The sequence below is a fragment of the Saccopteryx leptura genome, chromosome 13 (genome assembly GCF_036850995.1).
Source record: "Saccopteryx leptura isolate mSacLep1 chromosome 13, mSacLep1_pri_phased_curated, whole genome shotgun sequence".
In the NCBI taxonomy this organism is placed as follows: Eukaryota; Metazoa; Chordata; class Mammalia; order Chiroptera; family Emballonuridae; genus Saccopteryx; species Saccopteryx leptura.
The window spans coordinates 42,919,324-42,943,762 of NC_089515.1; the positions used below are offsets into that span (position 1 = coordinate 42,919,324).

The window sequence follows — 24,439 nt, forward strand, 5'->3', positions numbered from 1 at the left end:
ACCTGGAAACTGCTCACCAGGTCTCTACCCTCTGGGGGCCACGTGGCTGATGCCAACGTGTGACAGGTCCTCAGCCCCTTCCCCAGGCCCTCCAATGCCTCCAGGAAGCTCCGAGCCATGGCCAGTGTCTGTATTTCAGGGTTGCTGGCAGAACCAGAGCTGAAGAGGGCCTGGGAGGACTGGGCTGGAAGCGCCAGGAAACCTTCCTTCTAGGAGGCCGCAAAGGACCGGCCCTGGCCTTGTCGGGGCCGGGCCTGGGACACCCACCTCCCACTGCGCCAGCCTCTCTCTGCCATGCCCATGACTTTCACGTCCCGCCACCACGCACATCCTCGACACCAGAGACTCTGTGACGTGACCCCACACGGCCCCCCACCCAGTGCCAAGGAGCAACCGTCTCATGGCAGAAATGCAGGGGACAACGAGAGGGGGAAGGTCACACACACACACACCCAGATGTATCTTTTCTTTTTGTTTGTGTGGGTACTTTCTAGTCAAATCAAAATCTGTAAACAGCTCAATGAAGGAAGAGTCTTGATCCCCATTTTGCACGTAGAGAAACTGAGGCTCAGGGAGGCCAAGGAAACCCCCACAGGATCACTGGGCTGGGGCTTGAACTCCGATCACCATCCAAGGGGTGCTCTGCGTTGACCCTGCCCGTGCCTGGACGATGACCTTGTGGCCTGAGCACCCTGTGTCCAGCAGGGCACGTGACCCTCTTGCTCGGCAGAACCCATGCTGGGCCTGGGTCCCGAGACGGTGACAGAGGTTCAGACACGGGGGTCCCCACTCTGATTCCAGTGTGTCGACAACATTCGGTGCAACGGACTCATGATGAACGCCTTTGAGGAGAACTCCAAGGTCACAGTGCCACAGATGATCAAGTAAGTGCCCTTAACTGACCCTTCCTGACCAGGCCACTGAGGGCCACAAGGTGACAGTAGGGTGTGGGGCCAGCCTGCGCTGAGACTCAAATGTGCTAGCTTTCGTCATGTGGAGATTTGTTGTCTGTTTTGAGTTCATATCTATCTGAATAATGGCTTTGGCTTAGTGGGTTTTTGTATTAAGCTGTTAAAAATATAATATTGGGAATGAAATCTTATGCACTTTCTTTTTTGGAATGACTGTTGTTCTTTCCCCAGTTACAAAATGAGAACACTTAAAAAAACACAGGCTTCCAGGGCTGCTGTGCTTATTTGAGCAACCGGGGACAAAGGGGGTGAGGGGGACTCTCTGAGCCCCTGTGCCAGCCCCAGGTACTTCTTAGCACCTGTGCCCCTAACCCTGGCCCACCTCCTTCCTGCCCTGCCTGGCTGGCCTGCTGGCCTCCGCCCACCAGTGGATTTTAGTGCATTCTCTAGCTGTGCAGCCATCACCACCATCTAGTTCCAGAATATTTCCTTCACACTCAGAAAAAAAACCCATCCACACTACCAACTGGTCCTAATCCCAGCCTCTGGCAACCACCAGCCTACTTTCTGACTATGGCAGCGGTTCTCAACCTGTGGGTCACAACCCCGACAGGGGTCGCCTAAACCAATGAGAATACATTCCGAATCATAACTGTAGCAAAATTACAGTTATGAAGTAGCCACCAAAATTATTTTTTGGTTTGGGGTCACCGCCACATGAGGAACTGTATTGCGGGGTCACGGCATTAGAAAGGTTGAGAACCACTGGTCTATGGATTGCCTGTTCTGGGCATTTCATGTGAATGGACTCAAACAACGATATTGTGACTGGCTTCTTTCACTCAGCACTACATTTTCAAAGTGTATTCATGTTACAGCCTATTCGGAACCTCACTCCTGTTCACAGCTGAGTAATTTTCCAGCTGAGGGCAGACCACACTTTGTTAATCCTTTTTATTTGTTGATGGACATTTGTTTGTTTCCACTTTCTGGCAATTATAAATAATGCTGCTGTGAACATTTGTGCCCACATTTCTTTTGTTGTTGTTTTTAGAAAGAGAAAGACAGGCAGGAAGGGAGAGAGCTGAGAAGCATCAACTCGTAGTTGTGACACTTTAGTTGTTCATTAATTGCTTCGCTTATGTGCCTTGACTGGGGGACTCTAGCTGAGCCAGTGACCCCTTGCTCAAGCCAGAAACCTTGGGCTTCAAGCCAGCAACCTTGGGGTCATGACGATGATTCCACACTCAAGCTGGCAACCCCGCCCTCTAACTGGTGAGACTGTGCTCAAGCTGGTGACCTAGGGGTTTCGAACCTGGGACCTTAGCTTCCCAGGTCACTGTACCACCACTGGTCAGGTTGTCCATGTTTTTGTGTGGACAGACTCCCCTTCTATTTTGTGAACTTGGCAACATATTATTTTTAAGTTTGTCCTATTTTTATTCAGTATTTCTAGGAGTTTAATAATGGCTGATTTTTAGGATATTGTTGGCATAAAAAGAAGCTACAGGCCGTTCTTCTTCAGTGTCATTCTCCCAGTTTTCCTTGTTTCCATAATGAGCCAGCCAGTCCTTCAGCTGTCCGTCTGTCCGTCCTGGCTGTCGGCTCTTCGGGAGAATGTGGTGGGTTGGCCACAGCAGTCCTCCAGGAGCTCAGGCCTAGTGGGAAGACAGCTACGGGCTCAGACGAGGGCAGAGCCGTTACCCTGGTCCTCCCCACCCCCACCAGGTCCGACGCCTCCTTATACTGCGATGACGTGGACATCCGCTTCAGCAAAACCATGAACTCCTGCAAAGTGCTGCAGATCCGGTACGCCAGCGTGGAGCGGCTGCTGGAGAGGCTGACAGACCTGCGCTTCCTGAGCATCGACTTCCTCAACACCTTCCTGCACTCCTACCGCGTCTTCACCACAGCCATCGTCGTCCTGGACAAGCTCATCACCATCTACAGGAAGCCCATCAGCGCCATCCCTGCCAGGTGGGCAGCTCCTGGCCCTGGCCGCCTCGTTGCCCCGGGACCAAGGCCTTCCAGGCCCAGGAGAGAGACTGAGCTCCAGGAGAGGCTGGGACCTGAGCTGGGGGATGCGGGCACCCCTCGCCCCCAGAAACAAGCCAGGCAGCTGGGAGGCCCTACCTCTGCCCGTAGGCTCCTGGGTTGGGGACAGTTGGGAGGGGACACATTGCTCTGTCCTCCCTCCCTGGTCTCACATCTCAGCCCCCTCCTTGAAGCATGGGGCCCACCTCTCTCCAAAAGTCAGTGGTTCACACCTTCCCCCCATTTAAGAAAGAAAGAAAAAGGAAGGAAGGAAGGGAAAGAGAGAGAATCTTCTCCTCCTCTCTGCTGAGCCCACACTCTGCTCTGAGGAGAAGAGGGACCCCTTGGCACACCTGGGGTGGTTCAATATGTGAAGGACACACTACCTGAAGCTGTGATGTGCCATCGGGGACCCAGAAAGGACAGGAGATGGCCCTGGGCCATTAGAAAGAAATCTGTGGCTGAGTGGGCACTTGAACTGGGGGGTCTGGTCTCACTGAGCCAGTGGTGCCCACCCCGTCTGAGTCTGGGTGACAGTTGTGGACGCCGTGCTCTCCCTCGCCTGCCGCCACCACAAGCAAGACGGGGGGCCAGAGCCTGGGCTCTCGCTATCAGGAGCAGACCTCCTGAATCTCTCACACACACACCCCAGGGCCGTGAGGAGGCCCAGCTAGTCCCAGATTTAGCCCAAGGCATGAGGGCCCAGGGGACCTAGAGGCTCAAGCCACCCCTCCTTGAGCCTCACACCTCTGCTCCCAGGACACCCTGCCCAAATACAACTGCGTTTGCCCCCAGCCGCTCGCCCTGACCTGCTGGTGCTCACTGTTCACTTGCTCGGGCCTCACGGGCAGTGGTCTGCCCTGACCCTCAGCAGTCAGCTTTGCAAGGGCCCCATGTCTATGATGGGTACGTGCCTGAGGACGTTCCAGATCTTTCCAGGGGGCCCAGCAGGCACAGGGGACCCCAGGCCTGGGCAGGCGGCGAGGCCAGGCTGACCCTTCCTTTTCACCACCTGCCCTCCCTGCAGGTCACTAGAGCTCTTGTTTGCCAGCGGCCAGAACAACAAGCTCTTGTACGGCGACCCCCCCAAGTCCCCACGCGCCACCCGCAAGTTCTCCTCGCCACCACCGCTGTCCCTCACCAAGACGTCCTCGCCCAGCCGCCGGCGCAAGCTGTCCCTGAACATCCCCATCATCACGGGCGGCAAGGCCCTGGACCTGGCTGCACTCGGCTGCAGCTCCAATGGCTACACCAGTGTGTACTCGGCCATGTCGCCCTTCAGCAAGGCCACGCTGGACACCAGCAAGCTCTACGTGTCCGGCAGCTTCACCAACAAGATTGCAGACGAGGGAGACACGAGCACTGAGAAGCTGGAGGAGCCCTCGGCCCTCAGCAAGCAGAGTGAGCGGGCACGCGGCTGACGGGCCCGCTGCGGCTCCCGTGGGGCAGGAGGGGAGGCGTGGGAGTCCCGGCCGCAGAGATCCCCAGGGCTCTGCCAACAGTGCACTCCTGCATCCCTGAGGGTGTCCGTCTCTGCAGTGGACACTTCCTGGGTCAGGCCCCGGTCATCCCTGAGGGTGTCCGTCTCTGCAGTGGACGCATCCTGGGCCAGGCCCCGGTCATCCCTGAGGGTGTCCGTCTCTGTAGTGGACGCATCCTGGGTCAGGCCCCGGTCATCCCTGAGGGTGTCCATCTCTGCAGTGGACGCATCCTGGGCCAGGCCCCGGTCATCCCTGAGGGTGTCCGTCTCTGTGGTGGACGCATCCTGGGCCAGGCCCCGGTCATCCCTGAGGGTGTCCGTCTCTGCAGTGGACACATCCTGGGCCAGGCCCCGGTCATCCCTGAGGGTGTCCGTCTCTGCAGTGGACACATCCTGGGCCAGGCCCCGGTCATCCCTGAGGGTGTCCGTCTCTGCAGTGGACACTTCCTGGGCCAGGCCCCGGTCATCCCTGAGGGTGTCCGTCTCTGCAGTGGACACATCCTGGGCCAGGCCCCGGTCATCCCTGAGGGTGTCCGTCTCTGCAGTGGACACATCCTGGGCCAGGCCCCGGTCATCGTCAGACTTAGTTCCTGCCCCCAGGTTCCCAGTCTGGCTGAGGAACAGGACCAGACATGGGAACTGATACATGCTGTGTTACAGGGATGTTTGAGGGCCACAGAGGATGGTGGAGACCCTGTCGGAGAGTCAGAGAAGGCTTCCTGGAGGAGCCATAAGATCCAGGTTTTCACGAGACGGGAGGGAGGAGAATGGAGCGGGCGAGCCCGAGAATCCCAGGGAACGGCTGGACTCAGCATACCTGGAACACTGGGTGTGAGGTGACACTGAGATCACCCGCCTCTCGAGCCCTCCTGACCGTCCTAGAGGGATGTTGGTGTGCATGGTCTGTCTGGCTGTGTCTTAGATCAGGCCAGGCATCTCCTGGGGCCACCAGCACTGTCTTGGTTAGCTCACACCCAGCTCCAGGCTGTGAGGAGGGCTTTGAAAGGCCTTGAAGAGGGCAGGACTTCCCTCTGAGGGAATCGGGAAGACAGGACCTCCCCAGCAGAGGGCACAGAGGAGGGAGGTCAAGTCCCTGGGAGGCTCCATCTACAGGTTACATTGACTGTGTCTCATGCAGGAAATGGGTAATGCTCACAGCTGAAAGTCAGTAACCAAGGTAACAGCATACCGGAGAACCCCAAATGCCATCCTTCAGGGGCAAAGAACAGGAGGGACACTGAGGCGCTCTGGATTTTACCTGACAGAAACCTGCAGCGAATCAGACCTGTCACATTATAAATGTAACACAGACAGTCCTGAGAAGTATCACAAACAGGGGCCCCTGGTCCTGCCTGATGTGCACCGAAATATGAATGTGGGCTTGTGTGTGTTCATATGCGCATGTCTGTGTGCATGTGTGTGCGCGCACACACATATGGACAGTCTTTTCTAAAGAGAACACCCATCTTTCTTGAAGTTCTCAAAAGGACCAAGTGCAACTCCACTTACTCTGTGGATGGGGAAACTGAGGCCCAGGGAAATACTTGGCCATATTTCTAGCCAAGATCTCAACACGCCAGAGCTGAACTTTTAATATAATTCATCAACTTCCCCCAAAGTGTGTAAGCCATGAGTCTCCCAGGATCGCGGAGACTATGTTATTGCTCACACCCAAGTACATGGGACCATGGGTATAAAGCAAGGTTTCCCTGGGCAAAACTAGGCAGGTGGTCACCTAACTAAGATGCTTCACATGCACGCACACGTGCACGCGCGCGCGCGCACACACACACACACACACGCTACTCCAGGTGTGGTCCACGGACCAGCCAGGTGGGCATCACCTGGGAGCCTGTTAGAAATGCAGACTCAGGCCCCACCCCAGACCTCTGAATCGGACTCTACATTCTGACAAGACCCCCAGGTGTGCCCATGAAGGTCTGAGAAGCCCAGGTAGATAGAGCAAAGCCTACTGGGAGATTCACAGCACCCATTAGTACATGAAAGAGCTGATAGGACCAAATAAAGCCACTAAACTTTCTTCCACAGGTATAGCCCAAACATATTGTTTTGCATCGATATATTACAGGCCTAAATTTAAAAACCAGTGGCCACTTGAGAAACGTAAGATTACCCCTTTCTTCCCCCGCCCCCCTCCCCAGGCTCAGACGTGTCCATGAGGGAAGAGTCAGACACGGATCAAAACCAGAGCGACGATGCTGATACTGAGACGTCGCCAACCAAATCTCCAACAACACCAAAATCCATCAGGGGCAAAAATTCCTCAGGTACAACTCACCGATCGAAAGCTGAAGACAGGTTCCCGGAGCGGCTGTGAAGTCCAGGCAGGGTGGAGACAGCCGGTCACACTAAGAAAGGGTGACTGTGGGGCTGAAACACCAGCTGAGGGGGTCCTACTCTGGCCCCAGACAAGATTCACAACCCACCCGACGCAGGTGGGCAGGACGGCCAGCACCTAGGGCCACTCACGGGAGGTCCAGGTTCAGCAGTGTCTCCTGAGCTCCTGCTACGCACGAGGCCCTTTAATCACCCAGCAGCCCTGTCAAGGGGCCAGGTTATTCCCATTTTTCAATTAACAAAAAAAAAAAAAAAACTGACAGGTTGTGATGATGCCCAATCACCTCGCACACGGGGCTCTGAAATATCCGAAGGTGAGGTGCGAGCTCAGGACCTCTTTCTTGACTGCTGTTCCCACACACAGGGTGCAGCCTGAACCCTAACCCCCCCAACCCCCAGGCCTCCTGAAGACACTCAGTAAGTAACAGGTCACTTAGCTGCAGGACGCCGCAAGGCGCACACCTGGGGCACGCCACCGCTTCTCAGGTGCGCGAGGCAGATCTCACCGAGAGCCAAATCGCAGAACTCGGCTCACAGTTCGCTCCTCACACCATAACTGCTGTCACTCTGTCCCAAGTATCAATTATCCCCAGACTTACTCAGATTCCACCACTGTTACTACAAAAAGTTATTATTAACAGCATTGATATTCCATGGCAGACAGAGCTTTTCATACAAGACTAAGCACGTACCTCCCTATTAGCTTTATTCTCCCCTTTGAGGTAGGTGTTCGTATCCCCATTGTCCAGAGATTGCCTACTGAGAGTCAGAGGGGTTAAGTAGCTCCCCAAGACCACGCAGTGAGCAGGGGGGCTCAGACTGCCGGACTCTGTTCCCCGCCAGGCCAGTGAGCCCGTTGGGATTCATTATCGCCGACAGGCAGTGGGCTGATTGCACGTTCATTCCAAATGCATGGGGTAAGAAACTCACGGCTGTGCTCGAGGCGGCCTGTGCCCAGCTGGGCCTAAGACGTGACAGGGTTTAGGACAGCACAGAGAGGGAGGGGTGGTCGGAGACCCTCTTCACAAGCAGGAGGGTGGGGGACGTGCATCCCCACAGGAGAAGGCAGAGGGAGGCAGCCCCGGGGTTGGCACGGGCAGGCAGGGGACAGATCCTGCCAGCGGCACAGCCTGTTCCCACCCTGGCACCCTGGTTTTGCTTCCTCTCCAGAGTTCCCGCTCTTTTCCTACAATAACGGGGTTGTCATGACACCCTGTCGCGAGCTGGACAATAACCGCAGTGGCCTATCGGCAGCCTCTGCCTTTGCCATAGCGACCGCGGGCGCCAACGAGGGCGCCCCGAACAAGGAGAAGTACCGGAGGATGTCCTTGGCCAGTGCAGGTGCGAGGGGGCTCCGCCCACGACCTCCCTGCGGTCAGCCCCGCTGTGAGACCATGACGAGACAGGGACCCAGGATCCTGTCCATCCCCTTGGCTGTTTGGCCTTGGGCAGTGCTGACCCTCTGCCTGGAGGCCCCTCCCTACCACCAGCCCCTCTGCTCATGGGCAAACTAGGTCTGCTGTCCATGGAGCCACGGTCACCCCCACCTCCCACCTGCACATGTTGATCCTGGAGTGGGGGCCCCAGGGGGTGCAGTCTAGAGAAGCTGCCCAGATCTCCCAGCAGCCCCTGGGACATGCAGAATGCAGTCGAGGTGGGTGGGTATGAACTCTGTCCACTGGGATGTCGTGGCATGCAGTCACATGCGAAGAGCAGCCAGGCTGACCCAGATCTGGGGTTTGAATTGAGGTGAGTACAAGTCCTGTTCCTTGTCCTCATGACCCTCTCTCCCCTCTGCCACCAGGGTTTCCCCCCGACCAAAGGAATGGAGACAAGGAGTTTGTGATCCGTAGAGCGGCCACCAACCGTGTCCTGAACGTGCTGCGCCACTGGGTGTCCAAGCACTCCCAGGTGGGTGGGAGCCCCCAGGCCGGCTGTGGGGGGCCACAGCACTGAGCCAGGACCAGCTGGTGGCACAGGGGGCAGGCGTGGGGGGGGGCAGGACAATGAGAGGGAGGAGCCAAGGGAGCCAGTGGACAGTCTCAGACCCTCTCGGAGGGGATCAAGGACATTCAAAGGGACAGGGGCTTCTGTCGCTCATGGTACAAGGTAGGACTGCACCTCCCAGGGCCCTGGCTGAGGCCCTGCCTCCCAGGACTTGCCTTTCACCTGCCAGGACCCCGTGGAAAGGAAATGAGGAGGCAGCCCCCAGGGCAGGCCTGGGAACCATGGCCCCCTCCTCCGGCCTGACTCAGGACCCTTCGGGCTGCCTGAACAGAGTAGCCACAGCCGCCATCACCTCTTCCCACAGGACTTTGAGACCAATGATGAACTCAAGTGCAAGGTGATTGGCTTCCTGGAGGAGGTCATGCACGACCCGGAGCTCCTGACCCAGGAGCGGAAGGCCGCGGCCAACATCATCAGGTAGGGTGCCCGCTGGGCTAGGATGGGGCCTCCATCCATGTCCTAATGGCAGCCACCAGCTGCCCCTTCAGTGTCCTCAAATAGACATATGACTAATTAAATCTTCATTAAAGCTCAGTAAAATTTAACATTCGGTTCCTCAGTCACACGAACCATACATGGCTAGTGGCTCCATACTGGATGACCAGATGAACATTCCATCATTCTAGAGAGTTCCATGTGTGTAGGTGCTTAGGGAATGTCTGATGAACTGACTTGAATTGTCCCCAAAGATGCACTTTTCCTCTCGCCCATGTCTGAGCTAACTCGGCCTGTAGGGTTGCTGTGTGACCTGGGCCAAGTCCCTGCCCAGAGGTGCACTTTCCTCCTCTGTGACACGGGGACAGTACTGCAAGGGCTGCAGTGAGGTGGGGGAAGGTCAGGCTGCCGCCTCTGCAGGGCGCTCAGGGATGTGGGGCGCAGGCCCACTGTCTGGCCAGGGCCGGCTCAGGCGAGGGGGCCGGGGCTCAGGGTCTGGCTTCGCTCCAGCTGCCCCTTTCCGGCCTGAAGTGGCTGTCCCTGACTCAGACGCTCGGCAGAGTCGACAGCCTTCCTCCAGCCGGGCCCTGCCCTTTGCTCCCCCGAGGACTCCCTCTGCCACAGCCCCGTCCATCTTCCAGGTCCGAGTCCTAGACCCTCCTCCAGGCTTCCGTCCCCCCAGTTCCCACCTCGCCACACGCACTTCCACACAGCCAGCCCTGTCCGCAGTGGCCGTCACGGTCCTCCCGGATGCCCACCGGAAGGTCGGGACGCTGCCTGGGGTGCAGTGCAGAGCAGGTGGCGGAGTTCTCCTGCCTGTTCCCAACCCCGGCCTGCCTCCCTGCCTCCCCAGCCTCCACCATTCACGTCGCCCTGCCATCAAGGGAGCCGGGTGCAGACACGGAGAGATTGGGGCTCAGACCGCAGACGCTCAGGAGGGGACCTCATCCGGCCGGGAGGGTCAGGGGACTGGAGACTGAGGAGAGGAAGAAGGGGGGGAGCTCCTGGCAGAGGGGACAGCAGAGCAGACAGAGGCAGGAGGGGGGCCTGCAGGGTGCCAGTCCAGGGGATGGGCGGGGGGCTGTCCCGGAGGTGAGGTGCGATACGGACCGGACAGTCTCCTTGTGCCTTCTCGTCCCTAGGACTCTGACGCAGGAGGACCCAGGGGACAATCAGATCACGCTGGAGGAGATCACGCAGATGGTGAGCCAAGCCTGCCGCCTCTTGGTAGCCAAGCCTGTCCTTCCCAGGCTCGCTGGCTCCCAGGACCCCCTAAGTGAGCGCAGTCACCCTGCCCAGATCCTGTCCCGAGGGAAGCACTGTGGGACTCGTGCCTGGAAGCCACCCACTAGTCTGATTTCTGCTCAGGCAGAAATTAGGTTGTACAGACACGGCTTCCCTTCTCACAGATTGACCCTCTGGGCCCAGATGCCCGTAACCCTGGGAGAAGGGCTCGCCTTTGTGTCTCCCTGCAGGGGAGCGGCGCCACTGCGCTCCCGTTTCTCAATAGGGCCCGATTGCAATGTTTACGCCTCAAGAACATGAGGGCCTCTTGTTCCTGAACAGCCTGAAACTCTTCCCAACAAAGTGCCGCTGAGCTGCCCTGGGCCCTGAGAACCAGTGTGGGGCATGTCTAGTTTGGAGGAGGCCCCAGTGGCCTCAGAGAGGCTTTGTTATGAGGGCTTTCACAGCCTGTGAAAGCTGTCACCCCGACCCCTGCTTCCTGGGTCCCCCTCTTTCTCGGGCCCCAGCAAAGGGAACAGAGGAAGCCGCCCGCTCTCAGCCAGGCCTCTGGGCCCCAGGCCCCTCCCCACCAGCTCCAAGCATCCCCCAGGGTTCTTGGCCCTGACAGATCAGCATTCTGGGCCCTGGGGGGTAATTGGTTCAGCTGCCCGCTTGCCTGCACCTGCTTAGAAGCAGGGGCTCTGTTACCGTGAGCGCCCTCACCCTGTAATATGGCGTCCTAGGTGGCACCTGCAGTCCCCACCCACTGGTCCCCACTCCCTTTCTGAGAACTCATTCCCACAGCATCATGTCTCCCACACCTGTGGCCCTGCATCAGAGCTTCTGCAAGGCCACACTTGTTTCTGACTCATCCTCAGAGGACAGGGGCTCCTCCCAGACCAGCATAGATGTCCCCTTCCCCTATTTCTTCAGCTCCCAGCAGCCCCCCCCCCGAGGCCTCTGTTTCGAGGACACCAGCCTCCCCGTGTCCAACTCTATGCAATCCCTGCCACAAGGCCTCGGTCCCCTGGCTAGTGTTTCTCCAAGATCTCCCGTGGTCACAGGGCTCAGGCGGTGTCCTCCATGGGCGGCCTTGTCACCAAGAACACAGTAACCCTGGGACAAAGACCAGTCAGCTGTCTTCTGGCTGCAGGACAAGAACACTGTCCCAGGAGGCAACCATACCTGAGTCCACATCTGCTAGTGAATTTTATGGAGCCCATTGTGGGCCCAGACAGAACCAGAGGGGAGTGATGCACCCCAGCCTGGCCCTAGTCAGTCGGTTTCTGGCCAAGTGACTTGCGCTCATCATTAACCTCTGGAAGCTCTGTTGTCTCATCACTCGCTGGGGTGACAGCAGCTCCCTGGCAGGGTGAGAGATGACTAAACTAGGCAGCACAGGGCACAGGCCTTCCGGGCGAGACAATGGTGGCTCTGACTCCCTTTGTCCCCTCCCCTCATCTCCCATCTGGTCTGGCAGGAGGGTGCCTGTCCACCGCCGGGGCCTTGGAATCCACAGAGATCCCCTTAGAGAAGCGGCCAGAATGCCAGGAGGTGGCCCCTGGGGACCTAACTCGGACTTTACCCCACTCAGGCCGCAGGCGTGAAGGCTGAGCCCTTTGAAAACCACTCAGCCCTGGAGATTGCCGAGCAGCTGACCCTGCTGGACCACCTGGTCTTCAAGAAGATCCCTTACGAGTGAGTGGGTGTGGGTGCCTGGACTCCCCCTCCCGCTCTGCAGAAAGTCACTCCCCCAGAAACGAGACCCTCAAAAGCAGAGAAACCAGGAAGGCCACCTGACTGCGCCCACCCTGGGTGTCCCCCTCCTTCCTGCAGGGAGTTCTTTGGACAAGGCTGGATGAAACTGGAAAAGAATGAAAGGACCCCTTACATCATGAAAACCACCAAGCATTTCAATGACGTGAGTACCCGCGGGCGGGCGGGCAGAGCCTTTCTCTCCCAGGCTTTGCTTTGGCAGGACCCTGCTGGGGCCTCTCCAGCCCCCCCCCTCACCTCTTGCTGGGGGCCTTGGGCTGTTGCTTTGTCTCAGCCTCAATTTCTCCTCCTATCACACGGAGCTGACCCTAGGTGGGCGCTGGGAAGATGCGAAGGGGCAGGGAGCCCAGCTCTGGCTCTGTGAGCCCGCGCTGCACACCGGGATTCCCAGGAGGGGCTGCTCCTCTGAGTGGCTTCCTGGTGAGTCTGCAGGGAGATTTGGATGGACAGGAATGAGGACCCGTTGCTATGCTTCTCACTTTCCAACCTCATCTTATTATCAAAAACAAATACATTTGGCTGGAAAATGTTAGACGACTTCCCCTTAATAATACATTACCCAGAAACCCTGAAGTCCCTGGAGTTCTTTCTGGCCAGGCGTCCCAACGCTCCTGGAAGTGATGCTTCAACTCCTCCTTTCTTGCCTTTGCTTGTGGGTAGGATGGTCCCCTGGTTACATTAGAGACTAAGGCCACTGAGCTGGTGAAACCAAGGCTGAGTCTGAGCCAAGGGCTCATGTGTGTGTCTCTGGGCGGGATCAGGATGGTCCAATATCTGGCTCCTCCAGCCCCGCCCCCCCCCCGAACCCCTTGCCCCGGTTTCCCTAGGCCAGGAGCAGGAAGGGCCTAGACTCACTGATGATGAGACAAGGGGCCCTCGCCCTGTCACACACACCCCACTCCTAGAAGCGCCTCGGGAAAACACGGTTGGGGGTCAGATGATATAATGTACATCACAAGAAACATCCACTTTTTCTGTGTTATTTTTCCTTTTTTAAAGATTTTCCATTGATATGAGAGAGAAAAAGAGAGAGAGGAGGGAGAAAAAGAAGCATCAAATCACTGTTTCACTTAGTTGTTCCATTTAGTTGTGCACTCATTGATTGCTTTTCGTATGTGCCCTGACCGGGGATTGAACCAGCAGCCTTGGTGCACTGGGACAATGATTTAGTTGCTGAGCCACCGGCCAGGGCTTTTCTTTGTTCTTTGATACAAGTCATAACTGCCTGTTTTCTGAGTTCCTGCATTCCACTTAGCACTGGGATTTACCTGCAACTCACGAAAACCTCATACTGACCCTAAAAGATGGGGCTGTTTTAGGAAACCAGGGGAAATGCCTGAGGCGTCCTAAGTCATGTCTGGCAGCACAGGGGTGGTATATGGAAAAAAACCATATACCCCCCTGTGGCCACAGCCCCCCCACTCCAGCCTGGCGACAGCCCACGCACACCTTCAGCACCACTCCTCTGAGTTTAATCATCTACACAGTAAAGAGCCTCTCATGACTGGAAGTGGGAGCACATGACACACTTGTCCTGGCTGCCTGGCCAGTAGGAAGAATGTTTCGCACGTATTGCTTTTGAAAAATGACATCTTTACTTTTGTGTTTGGGACTTTGATCTTTTTCTTTGTTATTATTCAAACTATTTTTTTTTTTTTTCTGAAGCTGGAAACGGGGAGAGATAGACAGACTCCCGCATGCGGCTGACCGGGATCCACCCGGCACGCCCACCAGGGGTGACGCTCTACCCACCAAGGGGCGACGCTCTGCCCCTCCGGGGCGTCGCTCCGCCGCGACCAGAGCCACTCTAGCGCCTGGGGTAGAGGCCAAGGAGCCCTCCCCAGCGCCCGGGCCATCTTTGCTCCAATGGAGCCTCGCTGCGGGAGGGGAAGAGAGAGACAGAGAGGAAGGAGGGGGGGGAGGGGTGGAGAAGCAAATGGGCGCTTCTCCCATGTGCCCTGGCCGGGAATCGAACCCGGGTCCCCCACACGCCAGGCCGACGCTCCACCGCTGAGCCAACCAGCCAGGGCCATTATTCAAACTTTTTATAACCTTTGGTAACTGGTTTTTTTCCATATACCATCCCACAAAAATGCTGGTGATTTACAGATTCCTGCTGGTATTTTGAAGATAATCTTTTTCATTGTATTTTCTAATTGATATCCTAATACAGAGAAAACCCTCATTTTTGTATATTGAGTCCTTAAACAGCCATCCTAATGGGCTTTGTTAGTTGTTCCTAAGCACCCTTTCAGGATTTTTCAAACAGATGATCAGATCATCTACAAATAAGAGTGATTTGTCATCTTTACAATACTGATTCCTCTTACCTTTTTCTTGTCTTATTGCATGGCCTTAAAGATCAGTAACTTGATTGCTTCAGAAATCATCCGTAATGAGGACATCAACGCAAGGGTGAGCGCCATTGAGAAGTGGGTGGCTGTGGCCGACATCTGCCGCTGCCTACACAACTACAACGCTGTGCTGGAGATCACCTCGTCCATGAACCGGAGCGCCATCTTCCGGCTGAAAAAGACATGGCTCAAAGTCTCTAAGCAGGTGTGCGCAGGAAGCTGACACCACTGCCTGCTGGGACTGGGCTGGGGCTGGGGCAGGGAGTCCAGAGTGCTGGACACTGGGCAGCCTTAGGTGGACAAAGGACAGGGTGAGGGCCAGCTCCCAGGTACAACAGAGAACCTCTTCTCCAAATATCACCTGGAACAAGATATCAGGCCCACAGATGTGGCACTGAGACCCATGGGTCTGTAATTCCCACTTGAATAATGAGTGCCCCAAGATGGGAAGTGTAAGGTAATGATTATTGGTCCTAACACTCTTCTCTTTGAGTTAGGGCAAGAGCAGTGGCTTCATGGGAAGCCCAGCCCAGACCAGCAGGTTGTTGAGAAGGTGCTCAGATAATCCGGCAAGTGCCTTACCAGACCTCTGTCCACCAAAGCATTAGCTGGTCCCCGCTACCCACTGAGTAGTTGGTAATCTTAAATGAGGGCTTGATCTTTATTTATTCAAGACAAGATTCTGAAATACTATTGGAAGATTCTACGTGGGGAATAAAGATCCCGTCCCTGGGGTCCTGAGGGGCAGTTCTTGTGAAAGGAGTACAAAGTGGGGACCTTGGGCCACTTCCTTGGCACACTTGGTGAGTGCCCAGCCCCAGCCTGCATGCCTGCAGGAGGTTGAACAGGCACCGCCAGAGGACAGGGCCAGCTTCCGAGGCATCCTTTCCTCTCGCTATCTTTTCTCTCGATCCCTAACTTTGGGTGGTGTCCCGATATAGAAAGGTGAAGTTGTGAGAAGATGGTCACATCCTTCGGGTGCAGTTCATGAGAAGAATCGTGATCATGAAACACCCGCCCCCTCTGCTCTGGGTGTCAGCTCCCAGGAGTGACCCACTGAGTCCTGCTCACCCACTGGGTCCTCCTCCCGACACTCAGGCCCCACACCCCATGTCTGTGTCTATGGAGGACATGTGTGTGAGCACAGGCACACAGAACAAGGGCCCTCAAGGGTCTGGGGTCAAGGCTCCTAGGCTCAGGAAGTGCTCGAGTCCACGTGCCTGTGGAGAGCAAAGCACATGTGGTCCTGGAGCCATGGCAGCATGCGGAGTGTGGGCCAGAGCTGCGGGCCTGCGCGCGTGCTGGGTGCTAGTAAACGCTTCTAATTCCTTCTAGACAAAAGCTTTGATTGATAAGCTCCAAAAGCTTGTGTCATCAGAGGGCAGATTTAAGAATCTGAGAGAAGCTCTGAAAAAGTAAGTGTGTGTCGCTCTGTCACTGTTGTCTTTTAACTCGTAGAACCACATTGCAGAGGCATTCACACGCCCCATCTGGCTGGAGCAGGAGGTCTGTCTGTCTGTGTGTCTGTCTGTCTACCTACAAGACCCCTATACATCCCAGACCCCCCCCCAGGGTGGGTCAGCTTTGTCCCCCACCATCTGCCCAAGAAGTTCAGTCTTGGTGTCACTTCCCAGGACAGGCCCAGGAAGAACACTGCGGTCCCAAGAAGCTTAGTAGCTGCACTGAGCACAGTGCCATACTCCTGGATTCTAAAATGCATGTTTGGGGTGTTGTTTTTTTTTTACATTTTAGTATTTCTGACACTGGGCTATGTCTTAAAGCCAGCGTGTCTCTTTAATATGATTGTGTTTACTTCTTTTACTTGGGAATCAGTCATTAAAACAAAAGTGCCTTTATAGGCAATGGCATCTTAGAATCAAAGAAATGCCATTTTACCCGTAATTGCCCCTCATGGCCTGCAGAGAGCTACCCTGGCCCCAGCACGTGCGGCCCCATCATCGTCGCCTGTGAGGCAGGCTGCTCAACCTGGGGCCCCTGGTCATTTAAGGCAAGAAGTTCCTTGTTGCGGGGCTGTCCTGTGCACTGTAGGACATTTAATCGTCTCCCTGGCCTCTGGCCATGAGATGCCAGTGACCCACACCCTGAATCACAACAACCAAAAGAGTTTCTGGACATAGCCAAATGTCCCCTGGGAGGCACAACTGCCCCTGTCGAGGGCCACCACTGTGACAGGTTCTCTCCTCCTGTTTTTCCAGACAAGGAAACTTAGGAGCTACTGTCTGGCCTTGATGACAGTCCAGCCTCAGCCAGGCTGGCCTCCCAGGCTGGTGCTCTGGTGTGCCTGAGACTGGGCCCCATGGCACACTCTGTGGCCACATAGTCACAACAAAGGAAGGTTTGCCATCCCTCCCAGTATAAGCACACTTCGGGTCTCTACACTGGTCTCTGTTCTTCTGTCTCTGACCATCTGCACCCGAGCACGCGTCCCACGCTCCCTGCCTGCCTGGCTACTTGCCAGAGGGTGGAGAGACTCTGGAGACCAGGCATCCTGGCTCCCATAGAGCCCAGGACACCTCTCCTGTCTTCCTGGAGGTGCCTGGGGGCCAGCTGGTGCAGGGTCCCCAGAGCTCAGCACCCCAGGGCCTGGGGACCAGACCTGTCAGCACTCGGCCCGGCACAGTGGCTATGATGCACCCCACCACCACCAGCCTTGTCTGCCTCTCCATTCTCCTCCTGCGCACTTGGTCTGCCCCCTGCCAGCTCCGTGTCCATTGCCTTGACCATCTCCACTTTGTTTGTGTCCTCAGACAGATGTTGCATCCATCTGTGCTGTCCGGCCGTCTCTCCCCTGCCCCGGCTCCCGGAGCCCCTGTGGACTGTGCTTGTGGGGAGCTACCCCACCATGCATTCACCAACTGTCCGTCTGCCCTTGGGCGTCTCCATCTGCCTCCTTCACATGGCTTCCTCGTCCACCTCCGCCGCCACCACCGCCTCCACAGCCCCTGTGGTCCCATTCTGTCTGAGTCCCCATCCTGACTGTCCTCCCTCTCAGGTCACTCGTGGGCCCGTGTAAGTGCCCTTCCCAGACACCTCTGTCCCTGCCGTGCAGGACGGAGGGAGCCTGCAGGCACTCTGGGCTGTAAGACCCATTTGCAAATGAGTCCTCGCCTCATAGAGACAGGGGCCCAGCCATGCAGAGGAAGGAGAGGCTGAGGCCACTGGGGGCAAACATTTCTGCACCCTTTCTCCTGAGGCACTCTGCTTTCCACAGAGAGCATGTTGTGTGAGCACTGGCACCTGTCTCGCCAGGCAGGGGACAGTGGGCAGAGGGCATGAGGCGGCAGTCTGTAGGCACAACTGAAAACCCACCCACACAAGGACCTGGGATGGGCCTCCTCACATCGGTCCTCATCCCCATTCCTTTGGCCCAGCCCCTTTTCAGCCTGTCATTGAAATATCCCATCTTGTACCAGCACCTCTTATTACCCTCACAAGCCCAGACTGCACCCCCCAAGTCTCACTTCCCTTCCCCCAGGGGCACCCCTTCGGTCCTCTACTCAGGTACCCGAGCGTGACTGGATCTTCCCTTCTCGCCCCCAGACCACACCCCTGACACTGGCCCCTCGGCTCAGCCTCCCCGTCATCAGAACCTTGCCACAGGTACACGCAACCGAATTTGGCTAACAACTAAATCTGGCGGTAAAATCTGGCCGCCAGCCCTCTAGGGGTCGGTTGCCGTTTTGCCCGTGTTTCGCTTCAACCCAGCACACGTTTGCATATCTGCACTTAGTGTGACTAGGAAGTCCTCCACTGAGAGGAGCGGAGACAGGCTGTGACGGCAGGCTGCTGCCAGGAAAGCCTGTCCCCGTGTCCCCTGAATTAAGGACAGGAACAGCTATGGAGGACAGGCCGGCTGACCACCAGCCCTTCCCCACACACCCTCAGCCAGTCCCCAGCTAGTGCGACAACAGACTCCACAAGACTCTGAGCCCCTCCCCCACTCCTGCCTCATTGCACTTTTTTTAAGACTTTTATTTATTGATATTAGAGAGAGAGAGAAAAGCGGTTGGGAAGGTAGCAAGAAGCATCAACTCGTAGTTGTTGCTTCTTGTATGTGCCTTGACCGGGCAAGCCCAGGGTTTCGAACCAGCAACCTCAGCATTCCAGGTCAATGCTCTACCCACTGTGCCACTAAAGGTCCTCACTGCATTATTTTTTTCTAAATCTGAGCACCTAATTTTCTTGCAACACATGCCAGGACCTAGGGCCCTGACCGCAAGGGTTCCAGCCCATATCACCCAGCCCCAGGTGCCCCCACAGGAAGTGCAGGTCCCCCACCAGCCAGCAGGTACTTGTAAGAGACAGGGGCCTGTCCTGCAGGTGAGGCGGGCATAGGAAAGGGCGTGGAGAAAGGACAGGTGACACCCGCTTGTCCCTGGTTCCTCGAGTGTGGAGAGGAGCTGGTCAGGCAACTGCATCTATCTTTCAGTGACGGGTGCTACCCGATCTCTGTTCTCCCACTTGGCATCATCAGGAACTTCTCAGTAGAGAGAAAAATCAAGCTTGGGGGCTCCAAACAGCACAGGTGAGGCCTGATGCCGAGTGTCACAGGCAATGTCCTGGAAACCAGAGCAACTTCTAGAATGAAGGGCATTTCTCTCTGCTCCCTAAAACATTAGGTAAAGGCATGTGAGGAGTCTGCCAAAAGAGAAAGCCATCCTGTATCAGAGTTGGATGGGCCCTCACCCGGGCTGGGCCCCACCTGAGCAGGACCAGATGGCTACAGTGAAAGTCCATAACAGATGGGTGTTCTGCCAACAGGAAGCCTTCAGCATGCTTCCCTTTTCACTGAGCTGCTCAGCATGGGTCAGTGCCCTGCAGTGGTGGCCTTCAGGGGCTGTCTGCCAGCCCTTTCCACCCCACCCCTCCCCCGTTGCCATGCTGCCTCTGATATGACACCCCACACATGTACCAACATGGCTCTGGGTTCGGCTGTGTCTGTGTGTGTGTGCGCGTGCGCGCACGCTAAGTGTGCTGTTTCCTAGGCCCGTCCTACAAGGCCCCCCATGATGAAGTTGGTAAACAGGGACAGAGTTTGGTGCTGGGGCTGTCCTGAACTTGCAGGTAACTAAGTTACAAACAACTGGATCATGAACCTCAATAAATAGCTCAGGAGGCCCTGGCTGGTTGGTTCAGTGGTAGAGCATCAACCCGGTGTGTGGAAGTTCCAGGTTCAATTCCCAATCAGGGCACAGGAGAAGCGACCATCTGCTTCTCCCCTGTTCCCCATCTGCTATGGACTCCCCCTTCTCTCTCTCTCTCTCTCTCTTCCTCTCCTGCAGCCATAGCTTGATTGATTCAAGTGTGTTGACCCTGGGCACTGAGGATGGCTCTGTGGAGCCTCTGCCTCAGGCACTAAAAGTAGCTCAGTGGCAAGCATAGGCCCCAGATGGGGGTTGCTGTGTGGACCCTGGTTGGGGCGCATGCAGGAGTCTGCATCTCCCCTCCTCTCACTGAAATTTAAAAACCACAGCTCAGGAACCCCACACACAGTGACCAGAAGCCCCTGATATTTTCACCGGTCTGTGTGGTGAGGGCCCCTGGAAGGCTTCAGTCAGGCTCCAGTCCCTCCACGATAAGGGGTTCTGGGAACAGAGGTAGCAGCGGTGGGGGAGGGGCGTGCCGGCCGCCAGGTCCTCCAGCTGCAGGTTCCCTCTCAGATCTGGGAGCTGCTTCTCCACCAGATTCACACGCCTGTGCTTCACACAATGCAGTGAGATGGGAAGTGAGAGCCAGCCATGCGACTGTCATGGGACCACAGCCAGCATGACCCTTGCTTTCATTACAACCCGTAGTAAAGTAATTATATTTCACAGTGTGACTCTGTGTAAAAATGCATATGTGCAAGACAAGAACAGAAATGTCACAGAGTGACATATACCTTCAGTTCATGCAACAAACTCAGATATTTTCTCTTCTTCAAAAAAAAAAAGTTTTTTTAATCTGGTCAACACCCATGAGAGGGTCAGACCTACAGTTTGAAAAACAGTCCTGCCTACTGTTTCCCCAAAGGTTCTTCCTCACACTTGGACACAAGAATCTCCTTTACATTAATTCACTTTTCCTCCAAAAACAAACTTACCTATAAATAGAAAGGGAAACTATATCATGACAGTCAATGGGACAGCAGCATATTTGCCAAAAACTTAACATCACCATAAAAAATACAGTGAAAACAAAACGTTGCGAAATTCTGACTGATCCTGATGTTTGCAACATTCTGATCCAGAGACCTGTTGCTATTTGTTTAAAAAGAAAAACAGGTGGGGAGGAGAATGGCAAGAGCTGGAAGTGCCAGAGCCCGACTCCCACCAACATGCTGTCTGCTCCAGTGCTGGGGCATGTGGCCTTCAGTGTTCCTACTGCGCGCATCAATGTTATTTTATAGTGTCTGGCCACCACCTAAACCCAACTCTCAGATCAGCAAAAACTGTCTTAGCAGCCGTTCTATCATATAAGGGTAACCTAAGGACCAGAGAGGGAAAGAACTGGCCCAGGGTCACACAGCAAGCAGGCGAGGGCCGGCAGCCAGCTTTCTGTTCTTGCTCGGCCATCCTCCCTGCCTCACCTTCCTCTGTACTGGCAGGCTGGCCAAGTGGCCACAAGGAGACAGAGGGCACCTGCATCTGGGCTGGAAACGAGGGGCACCTGCATCTGGGTGCAAGTGGCGGCTGCAGAGCACTGTCTGAGGGGTCCCCTGAGGGAGCAGGACGGACCCGTCCCAGTGTCAGCCCCTCACTAGCCCCCCACCCAGAGGCACCAGAACAAGTCACGATGGAGCAGTAACAGGAGTCTCGGGGTTGCTGGGACAGGCATGGCCCATCACTCACCATTCCATCTCCCCAAAATGCTGCCCCCCCTAGGGTCACCAACCATGGAAGCTGTCACCAGAAGCCACTTCCAGGAAGGTGATGTCAGAAGGCAGGGTTTCCTGCTCTGGCACCCACCCCACTGCTGGCTGGCAGGAGGTCCCAGCGGGGCATGAGGAACAGATGCCCCACAGGGCAGAAAGAGACTGGCAGGAAAGGGGTGGGGGCTGCAAAGCCCTCTGGGACATGATTCCAGGGTAGGGTTTGAATGGAGCGTGTCCGTGGGGAGACATAGAGGAGAGGTGGGCGGGTGTCGTGTGCTCGGGGAGGCTCTTGTTTTTAAGTGAAAACCTTTGTTAATGCCGTTTGCTTCCAAGTTGTGACCCACCCTGTGTCCCTTACCTGGGGATGTACCTCACCGACCTAGCCTTCATTGAAGAGGGGACACCCAATTACACGGAGGATGGCCTGGTCAACTTCTCCAAAATGAGAATGGTGCGTTTCCCACAGCAGAGCAGGGTGGGGGGCCCCAAAACCCAGTCCCCAGTCCTGGGCCCACCCATGGTCTGCCACCAGCCCCAGGGCCACCAGGCAGGGCACACCTGTTTGGGAGCCTGAATCAGCTTCTCCGCTGAGCACCGTGGTTCTGTTCGCAAGCAGTTGGCATTTGGCCGCCAGAGCCAGCCTTACTGCACTTGCTCCTGCAATGCCCAGTCTGACGGGCAGGTGCTCTTGGTATCCCCCACCTTAAAGATAAGCAAACTGGTGCTGGAGGGTCCCTGACCAGCCCCAGGTCACCCCTCGGCAAAGGGCAGAGCCGAACCAGAGTCCTGTCTGTCTGGCTCAGAAGTCCACGCCCTTATTCACGCCCCGTCCACTACTGTCTATATAAATATGTACTTTATGTGACCGAAGTCACGTGAGCGGCACCTCCTGAGTGAGCAGGTTTGCCTGGGAGGGGAGAGGAGCACCCGGAGCAGGGAGCCCGGCTTCTGGGAGGGGAGAGGAGCACCCGGAGCAGGGAGCCCGGCTTCTGGGAGGGGAGAGGAGCACCCGGAGCAGGGAGCCCGGCTTCTGGGAGGGGAGAGGAGCACCCGGAGCAGGGAGCCCGGCTTCTGGGAGGGGAGAGGAGCACCCGGAGCAGGGAGCCCGGCTTCTGGGAGGGGAGAGGAGCACCCGGAGCAGGGAGCCCGGCTTCTCAGCATCCCTTCCCCCCTCCCCCTTCAACCAGAGAGCCTGTGCTTGTGTTGGGATCCCACCGAAGGGTCTGCCTTAATGGAAGGGGCTTCTCGGTCAAGCACAGTCTGGGAGCCTGCACACCATAGGCGCGTAGGACGTGGCAGACGCCTGTCACCTTTGCTAGAGGCCTAGGTACTGGCGCGCACAGGAATCAGGACACGGACAGCAGCCTTGGTTGGCTATGGCTGCCCTTCTGTCCTGCACAGTGCGGTGGCACTCAGAGAGAAACCTGTCTTTATCTAGAACTCCCCTTCCTTCCCACAGATATCCCATATTATCCGGGAGATTCGCCAGTTTCAACAAACTGCCTACAAAATAGAACACCAAGCAAAGGTAAGCCGTGGCATTTACAGGGTCACTTCTGCTTTTTAGCACAGGTGCTCTGTCCGGGCGTCTTCCTACCCCCACCTTCCTCCACACCCACCACTATCCCTCCCTGCATTTCCCCTGGGTACCCAACAGACACCAGCTCTCTCAGGAAGCCTGCCCTGTTCCCTGTCCCCTAAGTGGCACTGAGTTCTGCCCCCTTCACACTGGGCTAGTGAGGATCTAGTCACTCCTGTCTGAGTTAGTTGTACCTGCCCGGGAGGGTTGATAATCATGATTCCCCCCAAAGCAAGAAAGCCAGCCTTTATTACACTTCTTTGAAAGGAAATATGCCCGCTGGTTATGGAGGGCACGCAGGTGAGGGAAAGTCCCACCCACCACGTTCCCTACATTTTGCGTGTCTATGCAAACACAACCGGACGTTCTATACACTGAAGCAGCATCAAACTCTTTTCCTTAATAACGTATCTCAGAGATCACTTCCTATTGAAGCAAAACATCCTCACTCCTTACAGCTGCAGAGAAATCCATTTATTTAGCCAGTTCACTATACTGGTGATTTTTTTTAACCAATGTGCCACAAGAATTTTTAAAACCCGCAATACCCGACTGTTCTGTCAGGGGCACTGACCTCTTTTCCCCTTAGATTGTCGAATGGAAAAAATGTCAACAGCTGTGAGAGCGCGAGCCCCAGCCTGTGCCTGTCAGGGCTACACAGACCGCCTGGGGAAGCTCCTGGAGGAGGAGACACCCTCCTGGGCGGGGCCCAGGTGGGAGGGGCAGTCTGAGGGGTGCAGAGGCCCAAGTGGCCTCAGAAGGGCTGAACCAGATGGGATGTGAGCTCCTAGGACCCGGGACCTTGACCTAGAGATGATGGGAGACCCTGAAGGGGGCTGACGGAACTGGACTCCTGTGCGTTTTAGTAGATGGCGGGGTGGCACAGAGTGTGGTTGGCCTGTTATTCTCATCTCACCCTTCAACCCCTGCGCCACAGGCCCCGTTTTGCAGCTAACATAATTGAGATTTGCTGATCCAGTCTCTGGCTCCCAATCCTACAACCTTTTCCTCTAGCCCAGTCCCTCTAGATCCAGCATCGTCACCTTCCAGCTTGTGGTTCACAAAAAATATCTAGCTCCAAGCATACCCCAAGCACACCAGAAAATCAAGCTCCTATTGGGCTTCCCTCTTTCTTTTTTTTGTTTTCTGCCCTGGGTGGCTTCCTCCTTGCCGTTCATTCATTCTCTCGTTCAGCAAACATTTCTTGAACATGGACGATGCACCAGGCACTGTGTCAGTCCCTGGGCCCTTTGTCCTTACACTCCCACTCAAGCTGCAATGTGCAATGCAGATAAATGCCGCTGCTCTTCAGATCTGTTCATTGGCGGCTTCAACTGGTGGTATTCGCTGCCGGTCTCTCTCTAAAGCAGAACTTTGGAGGGAAATTGATCTTGAGTGTGCTCATTG

General features: G+C 56.0%; 1 protein-coding gene and 1 long non-coding RNA gene across 3 annotated transcripts in view; one reads left to right on the forward strand and one right to left on the reverse strand.

The window, feature by feature from the left end:
* Window positions 1-24,439, forward strand: part of RASGRF1 (Ras protein specific guanine nucleotide releasing factor 1) — a 76,715-nt gene that overhangs the window by 50,363 nt on the left and 1,913 nt on the right. For both annotated transcript variants that reach the window (XM_066354557.1, XM_066354558.1), the window contains 14 exons: window positions 802-884; window positions 2,640-2,888; window positions 3,973-4,346; window positions 6,588-6,713; window positions 7,954-8,124; window positions 8,588-8,694; window positions 9,095-9,207; window positions 10,368-10,428; window positions 12,044-12,147; window positions 12,286-12,370; window positions 14,587-14,784; window positions 15,915-15,994; window positions 21,787-21,904; window positions 22,913-22,981. In XM_066354557.1, the coding sequence (XP_066210654.1) occupies window positions 802-884; window positions 2,640-2,888; window positions 3,973-4,346; window positions 6,588-6,713; window positions 7,954-8,124; window positions 8,588-8,694; window positions 9,095-9,207; window positions 10,368-10,428; window positions 12,044-12,147; window positions 12,286-12,370; window positions 14,587-14,784; window positions 15,915-15,994; window positions 21,787-21,904; window positions 22,913-22,981 (1,938 nt within the window). The remainder of the gene's footprint in view (window positions 1-801; window positions 885-2,639; window positions 2,889-3,972; window positions 4,347-6,587; window positions 6,714-7,953; window positions 8,125-8,587; window positions 8,695-9,094; window positions 9,208-10,367; window positions 10,429-12,043; window positions 12,148-12,285; window positions 12,371-14,586; window positions 14,785-15,914; window positions 15,995-21,786; window positions 21,905-22,912; window positions 22,982-24,439) is intronic.
* On the reverse strand, window positions 12,433-21,496 carry LOC136384409 (uncharacterized). Its single transcript, XR_010747603.1, has 3 exons — window positions 21,431-21,496; window positions 14,556-14,751; window positions 12,433-12,651 (listed from the first exon to the last, which is right to left on the reverse strand). It is a non-coding gene; the product is annotated as an uncharacterized lncRNA (long non-coding RNA).